This window comes from Trichechus manatus, unplaced genomic scaffold (assembly GCF_000243295.1).
Source record: "Trichechus manatus latirostris isolate Lorelei unplaced genomic scaffold, TriManLat1.0 scaffold00040, whole genome shotgun sequence".
Taxonomy (NCBI): Eukaryota; Metazoa; Chordata; class Mammalia; order Sirenia; family Trichechidae; genus Trichechus; species Trichechus manatus.
This window is the reverse complement of record NW_004443976.1, coordinates 17,811,666-17,829,777: the sequence shown is the minus strand read 5'-3', so window position 1 is coordinate 17,829,777 and position 18,112 is coordinate 17,811,666. Positions and strand designations below refer to the sequence as shown.

Below are 18,112 nucleotides of genomic sequence, written 5' to 3'. Positions count from 1 at the left end.
GAAACTTTTGAAATAGTGTAACTTTGGCTATGTATATTTTCACCAAAAAAAGGTCTTCCAAGGTCGAGAAGGGAGATTGTTGACATGTTGTGGGGTTGTTAACCAATGTCATAAAACAATATGTGTACTCACTGTTTAATGAGAAACTATTTGTTCTGTAAACCTTCATCTAAAGTACAATAATAAGAAAAGAAAAAAAAAAGAAAATGAGAACTCAGTATTCCCGATTTCCAGGTGAGAATGCTTTCCACTTTACCCAGACCTTCACAGATTAACCCTCATACCAAAGTTCTTGCCTGTTGTGAAAAATGTATTTAAATAAAAAAGATTACGTGAGTGAATCTGAATACAAGAACACACCTACTCACTTATCGACTGTCGTTATCTGACATTCACATTTCCGACAATAGTAAAAAATCTGTTGTCCGACTGTTCGGTGCATTAATGATGTACGTTTGGCAGTAACGAATGCCAGGGTGTGAGGTAAGAGTAATGCTGGCTGTAGTGGCATCACTACGATTGGTGTCACCCAGTGAGGTAATTCACGGTATTACCACCCCCCATGGACCTCTCATACCAGCTCCGTCCTGCACAGGGAAATGCCCTGGGCTTCTGGGCCTCAACTTCCCAGCATGGGCACAGGTGCCCAGCTCCTGGCAACAGTTTGCCGTGGCTCCCAGCTCTAGGCAGTGGGGTGAGCCAGGAGGGCACCAGACCCTGCTCTAACTAGCTCCCCACTCAGCGAGAGGGGAGCCACGAAAAGGAGGAGGGGATTGGAGTGGACCTGCCTGGTGAGTGCATCAGCCACCAGCCCTGAGGCACACGGAAGAGCGCAAGGGCGCACCCTGATCCCCACGTCCCAGTCGTCCTCTATTTTTGCATAACGCCAGTTTTTGCTTAACAACCTGGTGTTTTGGAACCTAACCATGTCAATAAGTGAGGAGTGGGTGTAATTAGAAGTTATTTCATGTAGATATATTTGTCCATTAAAACTAGTATAACTCTTAAAAAAATACTGAAATATAATAATCAGACAGTTCTTTAATAGATTTTAATTTTTCACTACATAGCTACATTATTTCAAAAGTTAAAACTACAAAAATACATATTCAGAGGTGGCTTGCTCCTGCCCCTGCCTCCTGCTACCCTGTTCCTACCTAGTGCTGCCCTCTGCAGGTAACCACTTCTAGTGGTTTCTATACACAGAGTCACTGTGCCGCAAAGAATTGGTCGACCTTCAGCCATCTCAGGAGGTAGCATATGATCAGGAACTGATGTATTGAAGAAAGAAGTCCAAGCTGCACTGAAGGCATTGGTGATAAACCGTGTTCCAGGAATTGATGGAATACCAACAAATGGATGCAGTGTTGGAGGTGCTCACTCATCTGTGTGGGAATTTGGAAGACAGCCACCTGGCCAACTCACTAAAAGAGATCCGTGTTTGTGCCCATTCCAAAGAAAGGTGATCCAACAGAATGCAGAAATTATCGAACAATGTCATTAATATGCAAATAAAATTTTGCTCAAGATCATTCAAAAACCGTTGCAGCAGTACATCTAAAGAGAACTGCCAGAAATTCAAGCTGGATTGAGAAGAGGATGTGAAATGAGGGATATCATTGCTGATGTCAGATGGATCTTGGCTGAAAGCAGAGAATACCAGAAAGATGTTTATCTATGTTTTATTGACTATGCAAAGCATTCGACTGGGTGGATCATAACAAATTATGGATAACATTGCAAAGAATGGAAATTCCGCACTCTTAATTGTGCTGGTGAGGAACCTGTACATAGAACAGGAGACAGTCGTTCATACAGAACAAGGGGATGCTGCGTGGTTTAAAATCAGGAAAGGTGTGCCTCAGTGTTGAATCCTTTCACCATACTTACTCAGTCTGTATGCTGAGCAAATCCAAGAAGCTGGACTATGTGAAGAAGAATGCAGCGTTAGGATTGGAGAAAGACTCATTAACAACCTGCAATATACAGATGACACAACCTTGCTTGCAGAAAGGGCAGAGCACTTACTAATGAGGATCAAAAACTGTAACCTCAGTATGGATTGTACCTCAACATAAAACAAAAATCCTCACAACTGGACCAATAAACAGCATCATGATAAACGGAGAAGAGATTGAAGTTGGCAAGGATTTCATTTTACTTGGATCCACAGTCAGCACCCATGGAAGCACCAGTCAAGAAATCAGACTTGATTTGCCCAATTGCATTGGGCAAATCTGCTGCAAAAGACCTCTTTAAAGTTTTAAAAAGTGAAGATGTCAGTTTGAGGACTAAGGTGCGCCTGACCCAAGCCATGGTATTTTCAATCACCTCATATGCATGGGAAAGCTAGACAATGAATAAGGAAGACTGAAGAAGAACAGATACCTTTGAATTAAGGTGTTGGCGAAGAATATTGAATATACCATGGACTGCCAGAAGAACGAACAAATCTGTCTTGGAAGAAGTACAGCCAGAATGCTCCTTAGAAGCCAGGATGGCGAGACTTCGTCTCACATACTGTCTTAGTTATCTAGTGCTGCTATAACAGAAATGCCACAAGTGGATGGCTTTAACAAAGAGAGTAGTCTAGTAGGTTAGAAGTCCAAATTCATGGGCGTCAGCTCCAGGGTAAGGCTTTCTCTCTCTGTCAGCTCTGGAGGAAGGTCCTTCTCATCAGTCTTCCCCTGGACTAGGAGCTTCTCTGCGCAGGAACACCAGGCCCAAAGGATGTGCTCTGCTCCCAGCACTGCTTTCTTGGTGGTATGAGGTCCCCAACTCTCTGCTCACTTCCCTTTCCTTTTATATCTTATAAAAGGTGGTACAGGCCACACCCCAGGGAAACTCCTTTTACTTTGGATCAGGGATGTGACTTAATAAGGGTGTTACAACCCCATCCTAATCCTCTTTAACATAATGTAATCTTGCCTCATTAAGCACAGGCAGAGATTTCAAAAATAGGAAAATCACAATCACAAAATGGAGGACAGCCACACAATACTGGGAATCATGGCCTAACCAAGTTGACGTATTTTTTTGGGGACACAATTCAATCTGACACATACCTTGTACATGTTATCAGGAAGGACCAGTCCCTCAGTAAGGACATCATGCTATGTAGAGGGTCAGCGAAAGAGAGGAAGACCCTCCATGAGATGGAGTGACAGTGGCCACAAAGATGGGCTCAACCATAACAACGAATGTGAGGATGGCACAGTGTTTCGTTTTGTTGTACATGGAGTCACTAGGAGTTGGAACCAATTCGACAGCACCTGCCAACAACATTTTACCTTTCAAGGAGCCCTGGTAGCACAGTGGTTAAAGCGCTTGGCTGCTTACCAAAAGGTCAGCAGTTGGAACCCACCAGCCACTCTGCAGGAGAAAGATGTGGCAGTCAACTTCCATAAAGATTGTTGTTGTTAGGTGCTGTAGAGTTGGTTCCGATTCATAGTGACCCTGTGTAAAACAGAATGAAACACTGCCCAGTCCTGTGCCATCCTCACAATCGTTATGCTTGAACCCATTATTGCAAAGATTACAGCCTTGGAAATACTGTGGGGCAGTTCCACACTGTCCTGTAGGTCACTCTGAGTCAGAATCAACTCAATGGCAATGGGCTTGGGTTTGGTTTTGGTTTTGGATTTTATCTTTCAGGTGTTTCTTTATGCAGATATAACCAAATATAAATATTATATATTCTCCTTCCATATTCCACCTTGCTTACATAAAAGACAGCATATTATATACACTATCCTGCATCTTGCATCTTTTTATGTTTTAGCCTAGAGATAGTTCTTTGTAAGTTTTTAAGAGACCCTCCTCATTTTTTAACAGCTATAGAGTATTCCATTGTGTGGCTGTTTCATAGTTTATTTAATCAGCTTTTATCGATGGACACTTAGATTGTTTCATGCTCTGGCTATTAAAACAGTGCTGCAATGAATAACTTTATACATATGCAGGTGTATCGACAGAGGGGGTTAGATTGCCAGAAGTGAGATTGCCAGGTCCGTGGGTAAATGCATCTGTGGTTGGTAGATACGGTTGGATTCCCCTCCATAGGATAATATCATTTTGCATTCCCACCAGCAATGCGTGAAAATACTGGTTTCTGCCCAGCCATGCCAACAGAGTATGTCATTAAACTTGAATTTTTGTGTCTGATATGTGGAAAATGGTATCTCAGTGTAGTTTTTAATTGGTATTCTGAATGAGATTCAGCATCTTTTCATATGTTTGAAGGCCTTTTTGTTTTTGTTCTCTGTGAATTGACTCCTGCCCTTTTTCTTGGGTTGTTGGTCTTTTTCTTCTCAATTTTTAGGAGTTCTTTAAAAATTGGAAATTAGTCCTTTCTCTCTGATGTGAGTCTTTGACTTTGCTAATGATGTTTTTTCACTATGCAGCAGTTTTTTATTTTTATATGGTTGAATTTACCTGTTCTTTTATGCCTTGGAATTTTGAATCATAGTTAGAAAGGTCTTTCTGGCTCCAAAGTTTTATTCTAGTACTTGTATGATTTTTTTTTTTTTTTTTAAACATTTGAAGCATCCACAGTGCTTCTGTCTTACTATTGTGGTTTCTTGATTTGTGGTATTTTTAGCTTCACTTTCATATTATTTGGAGTTTATAGGTTTTTTCTGTCACCTAGTTTCATTAAAACTGTAGTTTGTATATGGGGTGTATGTGAATGTATGGGGGTGGGTATTTATTCTCTCTGTTGCCCTTTATGGTTTTTTAGGAGAAGTGGGAAGATTGGGGACTAGGCATGCTCCTTCCAGAGATGGAACCTTTTGGATATCTATTTATACCCACACAAATCACAATGATTTAATACTTTAAATTGGAAAGGGAAGGCTGGAGCGTATTAGGTAAAGTTCTAAAATATTACATTGGAACATCACATTTGTTTTGCAGTAGTAAGGTTTTGTTAAAATGGGCACATTGGGTATTTTATTCTCAGCTTTTAGGAAGGAGAGCTAAGGCAAAGGATACTCTTAGCATCTGTGTGAAATCTTTGGGTGCAGTAGGGTCGCGGGAGAGATGACTATACCCAACTTTATTACCTTCGACCAGGTTTTAAATAATTTTTTAAATTTTGTAATTGAATGGTTGCTTTGGGCATTTTGTGTTTCAGGGACAAAAGTGTTGTTTGAGAGAAAGATGGAAATGGAAGGATTGAGAGATAATTACTTCTTGGGGTCAACATTGTAGCTTACGAGATAAACTCCTATGTCTGAATACGTAGCTCTACTGGCCCCTCCCTTTCTTCGGGGTCTTTTAAAGAGCAGAGGGATGACAGAAGATTTTGCTGTTCAGGATTATTTGCTATTAAGTTATATTGTAACCAAATCAATAACACATTGTTACATGGGCCATCCATGGAAATAGCTTTGTTACAGTGACTGCTGCCTTACATTGTATTTCACAGAAATGGTTCTAATTTTCTGTTGTGAAAGCAAGGAAACTGTTATCAGTGGATAGGGAACTAAAGATAGATTTTTATCCTCCCAGCATTTAACCTAGAACCTGTGACATAGCAGGTGACCAGGAAAATTAGTTGGTCAAATTCATCCGAGAAATTCCAAAATGTACATTGAAATTTTCTTATAGTAATACTCTAAATAATGACTATTAATGGAATTGTCAAAATGTAAGAAAACTTTAAGTACAGTTAGTTCACGCTTCATATAAGATTGGATTGGATGATTGTAAATCTCCCCTATTTAGCCCTATGTATTTTTGTCAATATATGTTTTAGTTCAATGTAGCTCCACTATTCTAACCACATTTTACTTAGACTCAAATTTCTTACGTGATATTTAGCTATTAGTATTGCTCATCATTGAAAGATACTAGTTGGATTTCTTTTTTCAGTCTGATTCTGCCCATTTTCTGCCTGTCATGGATTGAATTGTGTCCCCCAAAATATCTGTCAACTTGGCTAGGTCATGATTCCCAGTATTGTATGATCGTCCACCGTTTTGTAATCTGAGGTGATTTCCCTATGTGTTGTAAATCCTGTCACTATGATGTAATGAGATGGATTAGCAGCAGTTATATTGATGAAATCTTCAAGATTAGATAGTGTCTGTAGCCAGTCTCTTTTGAGATATAAAAGAGAGAAAGCCTTTTCCTGGAGCTGATGCCCTGAATTTGGACTTGTAGCCTACTAGACTGTGAGAGAATAAATTTCTCTTTGTTAAAGCCGTCCACTTGTGGTATTTATGTTATAGCAGCACCAGATAACTATGACAGTGCCAATAGGAAATTGTAATTATTGGATTGAATCTCTTGTATATTTTTTATAGTTGTTAGGAAAGTACTTACTGGTAGAGGTTGGATTTGTGTTACTGTGCATACTCCACTGTCTGTTAGCTCATTTTTCTCTGCTGGTGGCTTACCATTAGAGTGATAATAAAAATGATAGGTGTGAGTGTGAGTCACTTGGGGAGCTAGAGTCTGTTTTTAAATACCCTGTTTCCTTCCTGGGTTGGAGCCAGTGCTGTGAAGCTGGAGCAGAAGAGTCTGGGACTAAATGAGAAACTATTTTGTTCTGTAAGCTTTCATCTTAAGTGAGAATAACAGCACAATTGGAAGAGCGTAGTCACTGTCCCTGAACTGTGCATGTAGAAATTTTTGAAATGGTGTGTCTTTGGCTATGTGTATTTTCACCAAAAAAAAAGGGTTGAGAAGTTAGAGGGTTGACATGTTGTGGGGTTTAACCAATGTCATAAAACAATATGTGTACTACTGTTTCATGAGAAACTATTTGTTCTGTAAGCCTTCACCTGAAAGTACAATTGAAAAAAAAAAAAAATTCTGGGAATTATGACCTTGATCCATCTTGTTGGAATGATTTGATTTGCAGGTGGCACGGAACAGAAGATTATCAGAAGTTGAGTCTCTCTGCATTATTGCTGTGGGGTAGAATTTTAATTTTCAGAAAGGTTTTTATTTAGCTACAGATGACTTTCTTTCAGGCTTCCTGGTTAGCTGCTGTGTTGCAGTGCATGAAATTAAAGGACAGTTGTTGCTCTTTTGAATGCGTCAGGGCTCATGACATCCATTTAGTTCAGGGCTGTCCCTTATCTTCTGCCATATTTGCAAATGTGGTCCAAATAGGGATTGCTCTAGTAAGTGGATTAGTAGCTTTTCCTAATTACCATATATTATGGTTATTATGTTTTATATAATTGTAGTTTTGGCTGCTAGAGTTAAATTTTAATTAAAAATTAAGTAGATGGTGGTGAAGTGGATGGATCTAGCCAAAACTGGGTTCAAAACTTCCTAGCTGTGTGACATTGGGCAAGTTACTTGACTTCTCTGTCTCAGTTTTCTCGTATGTTAAGTGAGAATAGCGTATACATCATAGGACTGAAGATTAAATGGAATATGCACTTAGCCTTGCACCTGGTACATAGTAACCATGCAAAAAAAATAGTTGGTTATTATTAATGTTTCTTGCAAATGGTTAACATGCTTGGCTGCTAACCAAATAGTGGCTGAAGTCTACCCAGAGGTGCCTCAGAAGAAAGACCTGGTGATCTACTTCCCAAAAAACCAGCCATTGAAAATGCTGTGGAGCCCAGTTCTACTCTGACACACATGGAATCACCATCAGTAAAAATTGATTCAGCGGCAACTGGTATTATAGGATATAGTTGGAGATTTGTTAAATAAACTGTACTTCATTAAATCTAAGACTCCATTGGTTACAAGACTGCATGCATCATTATATTATGTAGAGAGGGAGGAACTGGGGTGAAGTATAGTAGGGTTTGAGTATTTTTATTATTTCATTTTGGAATGTTTAAATCTTTGATTCTTATTAATATATTTGATGAAGCAGGTAGAGCTAGTTTTCTTTCCAGCCACTTAGCCTCAATACTATTTACTGAGTAACTCATCTTTTCCCTACTGATTTAAAAAAGATTCACTGTAGAATTTCAAAATGTTCCTTCACGACATGTTGTCAAAGAAGAGCAGTTCTCTCATGCAATTTCCTATGACACTTCGTAAATTCAGAGATAATGGAAAAGCTAAAAAGAAAGCAAAACTTTCATTGTCAATAATCTAGGCTCTATTTTCTATGTAAATAAGGTCTTTTGATTTTTCTCTCCATAGGAAAAACTAAATAATAAACAGTTCTATTTAACTTTTTTAATTTTGTGCTAGATTTATTTTACTCTACTGGCATAGTTAACTCTCATTTAGTTGTGCCACTTAAGAGTAATATTGGCCGGAGTAAATTAAATTGGTGTGTAATATGCCCATTTGAGTTAGGACCTTGGAAAACCCAGCAGGAACTTAAACTCAGCAATTGGAGAAAGCGGAGACAGGGTGGCAGGTGGAACTTTTCCAGCAGTGCTCACCGTTTCAGTTCTTATGGCACCCTAGGAAGTTTTTTTGAGCTGCGCTTGTGTGCTGCAAGCACTCTCCTTTTCTACTCTTCTTATTGTGACTTTTTTACATTACTGTTTTAATTCACTGGGAATTCGTGTTCGCCTGTGGTGTAAATCTCTCTCTCTCTGTGTCCCTCTCCAGTCGCTGTTTGGTCGACTCTGGCTCATGGTGACCCGGTGTGTGTCAGAATAGAACTGTGGGCCATAGGGTTTTCAGTGGCTGATTTTTCGAAAGTAGATTACCAGGTCTTTCCTCTGAGGCTCCTCTGGGTGGACTCAGGCCACCAACCTTTCAGTTAGCAGCCGAGCGTGTTGTTTGCACCACCCAGAGTTATTGTAAACATTCATGGTGAGCAGCCCAGATAAGGTTGATTTCCACCCTTAGTGCTAACTGCAGAAGCAAAAGCAAAATCCATAAATCTGTCATTTTAAAAATTAGGTGTATTTTACAGATTTAACACTCTTCAACTTCATAAATATTGGTTTAAAGGGTGAAAGGCAAATAAATACTCCTAGGGTATGGTGTTTCTTCTTTTCTGCTTGAAGACATGTTCGTTTCCCCTCCTTTCCTTTTAATCTTCCTGTTTCCTTGACACACCTATTTCTGAACTCCATTCTCGTCTCTGCTGTGACAGTTCACTAGCACTTCACGGTACCTAAGACTCTTTCAACTCTTATTTTCTACCAACTGTCAGTTACAAAATAAGGAGGCTTTGTTTGGGAGGAAAAGGGTAGAATCCTTTCTGAATATCGCCTTTTCCTTTGAAGCAGGAGCACTTCAGAGACAATTGAACTGCTTTTAGGTTTTTCTTACCAGCCAGCTTTTTCTTCTGATAGATCCTGCCGTGAACACACAGCTCTGTTGATGACATCGATTTGTTGCTATGGAAATAGTGGTAATGTCGTAGATTCAGCCCAGTGACTTTACTGCAGGTTCATGCAGAATAAATGGGCAAGGCTTTAGAGGAGAACCTCATTAAAACTGAAAGCTATCAATTATAAGCAGGTGAAAGGTAAAAGTAATGAAAACAAAAAGTGAACTCCCAGCAAATTCACTGCATGCAGTTGAGAGCCTCAGCATGAATTCGGACCTCTGAGAGTCTTTGACAAAATCAAAATTTTACACTTTCTCAGAATATTTCTTCTAAGTTTACATCCTTCACCCTAAATGATTTGCACTAAAATGGCTTTTCCCTTTTGATCTTCAGGCCACGGGCAGCAGCAGGTAGTCCCTACTCCAGCCTCAGCAGCCAGTCCACCAACCAGCAAACCCCAGCAACAGAATGGGAGTTCAGGAATGGGTAAGATTGCCATGTGAGGACATGTGTTCATTCTGTGTGTCAGGCTTTTGAATAATGTTTCGAAATTTAATCTGGGACTAAAGGGAGTTTTCAAAATACCATTCATGACAGAATTGCTTCTTGCAAAGAATAATTCAGGTTTTTATTTAAAGTATGTGATTGAAAAAACAATTAAACATAGTCTTTTAAAGATATTTAACAATATGCCTTTTTTATGGGAATGGTATACTCTTCTCTGTTAATAGTTTATCTTAACAGTTTCTCACTTCTTTAGGTTTTACGCCCTCTGACTATCTGAATTTGCATACCTTTTAAATTCTTGCCTTTTAACTATCTAGGATCTGCTTACTAAATTTGTCTTGTCTCTCTTTAAGTTTCCTGTTTGGGTTCTCTTGGATATTTATCATTTGTGAAGGCGGTATCATTTCTATTGGTCATAGGCTCTGCTTCTCAGTTCATGGATGAGAGATAGTTTCTTCTTTTAACTTCTGTGCAGCAGGTCCTGCGAAGCTCTGATGGAATCATTGTGTTCACTCTCTGGCCTTTGCTTTAGGAATCTCTTGATGTGAGAAGTCACCGATGAAAGTTATGATGGTAGAATTGCTTGGGTTTATTTCTAGAGGTCCTTTTTTCTGCTGCAGCTTCGCATGCATTTCCTCTTTTACTCTCAAGTATTGGTTTCTATTTTTCAATGCTAAGATTCTAAGAAAAGCAAGATAAAGACATCACTAATGTTCTGTGAAACCTTTAGGACGTATGACTTTTTCCCTGTTAGTCAGTAGATTTAGCTAGTTAGCTAGTTTATACACAGATCTCCAATTATGTGCTGTTGAGGGGGGGATGGATTATCTAAGATAAATGGTAAATAATCCAAAAGTCACTTCCTTAAAGCTGCAATACAAATAGTGTGTTATTCTTTCCTCTCCCTCCACAGATTTACTTTTACGATTGTCTATCTTTGACTTAGATTGAAATTCATTTTTTAAAAAATTAGTTAATGTTTCCTAAACACACATCAACTGGGTGGTGAAAGAAAAAGGACTGGGTGTGTATTGACGAGAAGCTGCCTGGCATGAGAAATGGGATGAATAGATGTGTGTATGTGTTTGTGTAATTGTATATTGCATGTATGTATATACACTACACATATATATTCTACAAAGTACATGAGCTTCAGTGCATACTCTTGAGGTAATCACTGCTGTTGTGTGTGTGTTGGTCTCTCTTGACTCCCCAGTTAGAGTACAGAATGTTAGGATCTGAGACAGTGTGTATATTTTTTACAAAGTGCTGCGAATACCTACAGTAGTGTTCTACATGCTGTGGAAACTCAGTAAGTAAATGCTGAATAAATGGTAGATTTACATCTTTAACTAAATTCTGAAGAAATAATGTTTATATAAAAGGTATGAAATCATTGAACTAAATTATATTTTCTTAATTTGGAGATTGAAGCTTTACAGAAATAATGCGTGTATAAAGAAATTTATCTGCTAATAGGCTCTAATTCCCTGTTCTTTCCAAGTGAAGGGTAGCTGCTTAGGCTCAGATGAAACAGGCAGAAGGGGTCACAGTGGCCACCTACGTACATGTTTTGAACCAAAAACTGGTTTTTGCCCTTTGTTCCCTATTAACCCCAATCCCATAGACTTCATTCTACGTTTTTTAGTCCTGTAGGCCAGTTGAGTACTGAGGTCTTTCTGGGATGTTTTGAAATGATTTGTGATAGGTGTCCTTCACCTCAAATGTCCTTCACCTCTATCCAAGTATGTTCCGTTATATCCTAGCCTTCCCTTTGGCTTTTTTTATTATGCACCTAATGACTTGCCATCAGTTTTACAGTCAAGAAGGTTGGTTTTCTTTCTCTGATCCATTATCTTGCCCATTGATTAAGTGAAAAGTTTAAGAGAATGGACTTCAGAAAGTGCAGTGTCTGAATCACTACCATTATCCTGACCTCGGGGCTTAAGTCAGGAAAGGTAATAGTGGACCTCTGTGTGCCCAGCATTGATTCTGGATTGTTTTTCTAGGCTCCTGCTTCAATCTACATGACCCTCATATCCCTTGGATAGTAAAAAAGAAAAACTTTGCCTCTCATTTTATACAGTTTCATCAGTGGCACCTCAGTAATCAAGAGTTTCTGCAGAAGTTATTATAAAAGCTATGTAGAATAATGGATTGTCCTTTCCATTTATTTTAAAGGTTCCACTGTATCTAAGGCTTTTGGTGCCCCAAAGACATTTGGAAAAGCTGGAGGCACCAGCCTGGTGAACACTGCTGGGGGAACACAGTCCAAAGTGGTACCCATTGCCAGCCTCACCCCTTACCAGTCCAAGTGAGTTGTGTCATTAGAATAAGTTCACAGTGTACTTACAGATTGTATAAAAAGTTGTTATGGGTGGGCTTTTGAGTTTTTTATGCATGAATGTCAGTGTCACCACCACATAAGGTGGGTCTCTTTTTTTCTGAGAAGGAAAAGGGTACAAATTTTGGCAACCTTTAACTCTCTTATCAAAAGGAATGGCAGAATAGCAAAAAGAAAGTTTCATTTTATTTGTTTTTTTGGTGAAAAGATACACAATAAAACGTACACTCATTCAGCAATTTCTCCATGTGCAGTTCAGTGCCATTGGTGACATTCTTCACATTGTGTAACCATTTTCACTGTCTCTACCCATATTGTCTTGCCACCATTAACTTTTAACTTTTTATGCCTCTTAAAGTTCTTACCTGTGCTTTAGAGTTACTGTTAACCAATTTAATCACATTTAGACAATTCTTTAACAGATCACAATGTTCAGGGCTGACATTGTTTATTAATTGAGCTAAACTGTTGTTTTGTTTATAGATGACTTCCTGGGATAGTTTCAGTTCAGAGTTTAAAGATTATTTCAGGACAATAAACTTAGGGGTTCCCCCAGTCTTAATGGATTTCCATAAGAATTTGCTGTTCTGTTCCATATTTTCTTCCTTTTGGTCAGAATCCATCCATTGGGTCCTTGATCAAAACATTCAGTAATGGTAGCCGGGCACCAACAATTTTTTCTGGTCTCATAGTAAAGGAAGTAGTAGTTAGTATGTAGGAAATTAGACCTGCAGTCCATTTCTTTGTCCAATTCCTGAATCTCCTTTTTTTCTACTGTTCCAGGCAATTAGAGACCAGTTGTACCTTAGGTGGCCACTGGCAAGCTGTTAAGACACCAGGTGCTACTCACCAAATTAGGAGGTAGAACAGAAACTCTAAAAACGTTAGGTCAGTTGAGTGGATGGCATGAAGCCATGACCCTAAACCTACAAACCGAGAAATCGAATCCCATGAAGTATTTAGCTGTACCTAAGTAGTATCTACAAGTGCAACCTTCCCTCCTCCACCTATTTTTGGCTGCTGTTGTTTTTATTCATTTTTAAAGAATTTGAAATTAAAGATATTTAATGCTTGAAGAATCAGTTGACAGTCTTGTGAGATTTAAAAATAAGTATTTGTGCTAATTTAGAAGGTGTTTCATCTCATATAAATAGGCGACTTGGTCTGAAGATTGTTACTGTGAGTTAGTTGGCTAGAAGAATCTGTACTGTTTGTATTAGCTACATTAATATGTCCTGAGCGTGTATTTCTTTTATGACTTTTTCCATTACAAATTAATTTGAGCAGTTAACAATTAGTGTTTTTTTTTTTTCCAAAATCTTTTCAGATGTGTTTTTATGTGTTCTTCAGTACTTTTTAAGGTAGGGAAGCTTTTTTCCCCCCAGTGAAATTATAAATAAGGTAACTAAATTACCTGGCACCTGCATTCAGGATCCAGGACTAGATCTCGGATCTTGTGCCCCCTTTTTCAGTAGCCTCTAGTTCCTGCTGCTTTTGAGTATTTTCCTTTGGTGACTCACCAACACCACGTTCCATGACCTTGTATTTATATTCAGTGTGTATTAGAAATAAGACACAAGTTTGACACCAGTTATATCACTTCTTAAAATTGAAAATAGTGGCAAAATATAATTGCTGGTATTACTGCGTTTTCTAGCTTAGAACTTTTCATCAAGGGATATTGCTGCCTTGGTGATGCTTGTTGGAAAAGGGAGTTTATAAATTCACTTACTTGACAGGAGAATGAGTTAGTGTTAAATCACCTTGTATGTTTTACTATTTGCTAATTCTATAAACTGTCAAACCTGTGTGTCATGTTGGGGTTTCAATTAGCTGGATTAAAATACAGCTAACATTGAAAAATGGAATATGCATAAGATAAGAAAGGCCACAGGAAGATGAGGGAAACCTTTCAGATCTTTCCCAAGTAAGATTTCAAACATAATACACCGTTTGGTTTTTAGGTGGACGATTTGTGCTCGTGTTACCAACAAAAGTCAGATCCGTACCTGGAGCAATTCTCGAGGGGAAGGAAAGCTTTTCTCTATAGAACTGGTTGATGAAAGTGTGAGTATTTGTCCAGTGGGGAAAGAGGAGTGCTGGACTCTGAAAAACAGAGGATTCATCTCTGTGCAGCCCTATCAGGTGCAAAATAATAGTAGGTCAAAGAGAAACCTGATTGTCATCATCGTTCTTCCCTCTGGTATAGTCTTTTGATGCTGTCTGGGAGCAGAGGGTTAACGGTCATAAGTAAAATCCTTGACCTTAAATAAAAGCATTTATTGAAGTAGAAATTAGTTTTCTAAATTTGTAAGTAGCACATGGGCAGAAGGAACTAGAGACACTATGTCTGACTTGGCTGGCAGGCTTGGTTGAGGCCCTAGACTATGAGACCTGCTTATGAGCGGAGTGGAGCTCTGGGCCACAGCAGAAGGCAGGCAGCAGCCACCTGGCTAAATGAATGGCTTTGTGGGAAATGGATTCTGACTGTGCAGACTCTTTATATGCTTTATTTAAACACAAACAATGATCATGGGACCAAAACATTTCCAAGCTGTGGAGTCTTGATAGCTGTGTATCTGTCCATTAGTTTCATTTATAAGTCCTAAAATATACTTCAAGCCTCCTTTTCAAAGTGCTGCATATTTCCTAGTTTTTCAAACCCCAAGAGGGCTTTGTTTTAAGAGGGCAGATAAGAGACAATTTCTTTCTTTCCTTTTTTTTTGAAGATGAAATAACACCCCAACTGTACCAGCTGTGTGATGGCAGAAGCAATATCAGAACCTATTTTTTTACCATATCCTTGGTCTGATGTGCATCAGTTGGGTAAAATTTTAGCTGTTTATTTAAGTTTCTTATCCATCCGTAGCATTTTGACTGACAGAAAAGTAAAGTGAAAATCAAACCGCAAGCGACTTGAAAACATGACTGGTTATAACATTTTTGGCAATGACCCCTGAATGTGAGGTAATTCCTCACTTCTCACGCAGGGACTGGTAGATCAGCATGTCTGGCCTGCTTCCCTGGGAGCTTCAGTCATGCCACTCAGTAGTCAAAAGTTTTTGTTTTTGTTGTCAATATTAAGCTCACTGCTGGATTTTTTTTTTTTTGAAGTTTCTAACTGAGGTTGATAAAGCATGATTACGGGATTAGCTAGTTGGATCTCTACTTTTTCATTAGGGCTAATAGCTTGAATGATTGAAGACTATAAAATGTGGGCTTCTGGCGTGTGTGTAGGCCTCTCATAGATCCCATTTATGGTTGTGCCACTGCTCTGAAGATGCGATTTTGATAGTAAAGTGTCCAATTCTTCACTGGTAAAACTTGGTGGTGAACACAATTCTAACCTGCCCTCACATGTTTCTGCAGGGTGAAATCCGAGCTACTGCTTTCAACGAGCAAGTGGACAAGTTCTTTCCCCTTATTGAGGTGAACAAGGTACGATGGTGCTGATTTTTGGAACTGAAACCGTCAGTTGAATGGTGGCATGAGGATGAGGGGACTCTTGTCCAGTGAGAGTTGTGTGGTGGTGAAGGTTTTTATGTCTGACTGGACAGATGTTCCATGGCTTGGCCTCTCTTGCAGGTCTATTATTTCTCGAAAGGCACCCTGAAGATTGCTAACAAACAATTCACAGCTGTTAAAAATGACTATGAGATGACCTTCAATAATGAGACTTCTGTGATACCCTGTGAAGATGGTCATCATTTACCTACAGTTCAGTTTGATTTCACAGGGATTGATGACCTAGAGAACAAGTCCAAAGACTCACTTGTAGGTAAGTCCACATATGGGAACAAAGAGAGTGGTGATTATTAGTTTTATTTGCAGTATATCGGGAAGGTGTAACACTTAAGTGCTTGCCATTCAGCCTTTGTCATATGATAACGGAAGCCTTGACCATCTCTTGCTAAAACGTTGTGCCTATGTTTTAGACATAATTGGGATCTGCAAGAGCTATGAAGATGCCACAAAAATTATAGTGAAGTCTAACAACAGAGAAGTTTCTAAGAGAAATATCTATTTGATGGACATGTCAGGGAAGGTGGTGTCTGCTACTCTGTGGGGAGAAGATGTAAGTACTTGCTTGCATTGAGCAGTCAGTGCATGTACAGAAAGGCAGAGACATAACGAGCTCCTCAGGTGGGTTGTCTCATCCTGTGAGTTGTGGGGCTTTGACCACTAAGGGTGAAGGGCTGGGCTGTCTGGGGTATATTTGAAATTCTTGATTTGATTCACTTCTGTGAGATTTCCTATGATTTAAAGCTTTACATAGTGAAATTCTCTTTAACTCTAGGAAAATAGTGATAGATGAGTTTTTTTATTTATCTCTGAGCAGATTCTTGTGTGTGAGGTCTACCTTGTATAGATTCCATGTTACCATTTATTGCATTCACTCTACTGTTGACATTTTCCTTGTTTCCTATAAAAATGTTCCTTGTGTTCTTCCTCAGCTATGCCTACCAGTGACACTTGTTTGTGTGTGTTCGGTGTTTTTGTTCTTATGCAGGCTGATAAATTTGATGGTACTAGACAGCCAGTGATGGCTATCAAAGGAGCCAGAGTTTCTGATTTTGGTGGACGGAGCCTTTCTGTACTGTCTTCAAGCACCATCATTGTGAATCCTGATATCCCAGAGGCCTATAAGCTTCGTGGATGGTAGGTTTTATGGGGCTAAACAAAGGGGTTATTTGAGCCTGGGCTTTGAGACAAGCTGGTTCTTTTGGTTCTTACGATCAGTATTTGAGCTCTCTGCTGAGCAGAGGGCTTCGTTACTGAATGGAACAGTTTTTGCATTTCTTGGGGGGCATTATACCTTCTGAGAGGATGGCTTTAGATCCCTTAAAACAACAAACCTGTAATCCCTTGAGAAACCTAAAGAGTCGGAGGAGGCAATTAGAATGGAAGTGATGCGTGTTGACCTGGATCCTGCCAAAGCAGGGTGCGGCCAGACTGTATAGCAGCTCTAATCTGCGGGGCTCTGAGCTGAGAGCATCTTTCTCTCCTCACTTAACGGCTGTGGGCTTCTGTGGTGTGAGAGGAGAAAGTGGTTTCTTACTCTGTCGAGTCATTGGTTGCCATCACATCTTCTAGTGTGTATTCATTGGGCTCTTTGATAAAGTCTGGTGGGAACAATGGGCTTTTGTTGGCATTATATTGTTATTCCCAAAGCACTCAAGGGATGAGGACAGCCTGTTAAAATCTCCTTAATATATCTAGCTTTTTAGGGCATTAAAACTCTGCCTTAAAACAGCATTTCAAACTGAAACACAGTATGCAAGAATTGATGTGGTCACAAAAAACACTTTAACTAGCTTGAGCTTGAATAATTTGTATAGCTATAATCACAAGGGGAAATGAGTCAGTTTCAAACCATGTCTTAGGGTTTAAGTGACTAAGGAATTCGCTCATATTACATACTCCCCACTTTTGTTTCGAGTCTAATGTGAACCAGTAGCAATAGAGTTTTAATGGTTTCAGGGAACATTTACTGGAGTTCATGTCACGTAAGCCAGCCTCATGAGTGTGGTCCACAGATATGTATTTAACTATCTCTATAGCTGGTATTGCCTTACAAAGCTGGGACCGTTAATAGTCTGACCAGAAATGACCATGGCTTTGGTTTGTCCTTATTGCTTGATTTTCTTCCAGGCTCTGGAGCTTGACCCCAGGTTAATTGATGCCCACATTAAGGTCTTCATATTTCACTTGTCAATAACCATGATCCCCGTCACCTTCAAAAGACATTCTTGTCCCTAGAATAAAATAACTTGGCATTGATCAAAGAGAAGTTCGGTGCACATACTCCACCTAGGCAAGGATTTGAGATGTTTAGATCTGGGCTATAACGATGTGGAGTTTTTATTGTAAGAAGGGCTGCCTCTCTCCTTGCTCTGTTGACTCCTGATGAGCTGTCTTTGGTCGCAAATGTCTCCTTGGAGTTTTTGAAACCGTAAACTTGTGTAGCTAGTAGTGGAGAAACAGATTTATGGAGCGTGCTGTGCCTTTGTGACAGATTTCGCCGCTTACCTGAAAGAATGAGA

At 39.3% G+C, this 18,112-nt stretch overlaps 1 protein-coding gene across 2 annotated transcripts in view; it reads left to right on the top strand.

Annotated features, from left to right (window-relative positions):
• RPA1 (replication protein A1) overlaps positions 1-18,112 on the top strand; it is a 59,588-nt gene that overhangs the window by 29,945 nt on the left and 11,531 nt on the right. For both annotated transcript variants that reach the window (XM_023731164.1, XM_023731163.1), the window contains exons 6-12: positions 9,611-9,703; positions 11,906-12,038; positions 14,033-14,135; positions 15,438-15,506; positions 15,654-15,846; positions 16,004-16,143; positions 16,579-16,727. In XM_023731164.1, coding sequence (XP_023586932.1) covers positions 9,611-9,703; positions 11,906-12,038; positions 14,033-14,135; positions 15,438-15,506; positions 15,654-15,846; positions 16,004-16,143; positions 16,579-16,727 — 880 coding nt within the window. The remainder of the gene's footprint in view (positions 1-9,610; positions 9,704-11,905; positions 12,039-14,032; positions 14,136-15,437; positions 15,507-15,653; positions 15,847-16,003; positions 16,144-16,578; positions 16,728-18,112) is intronic.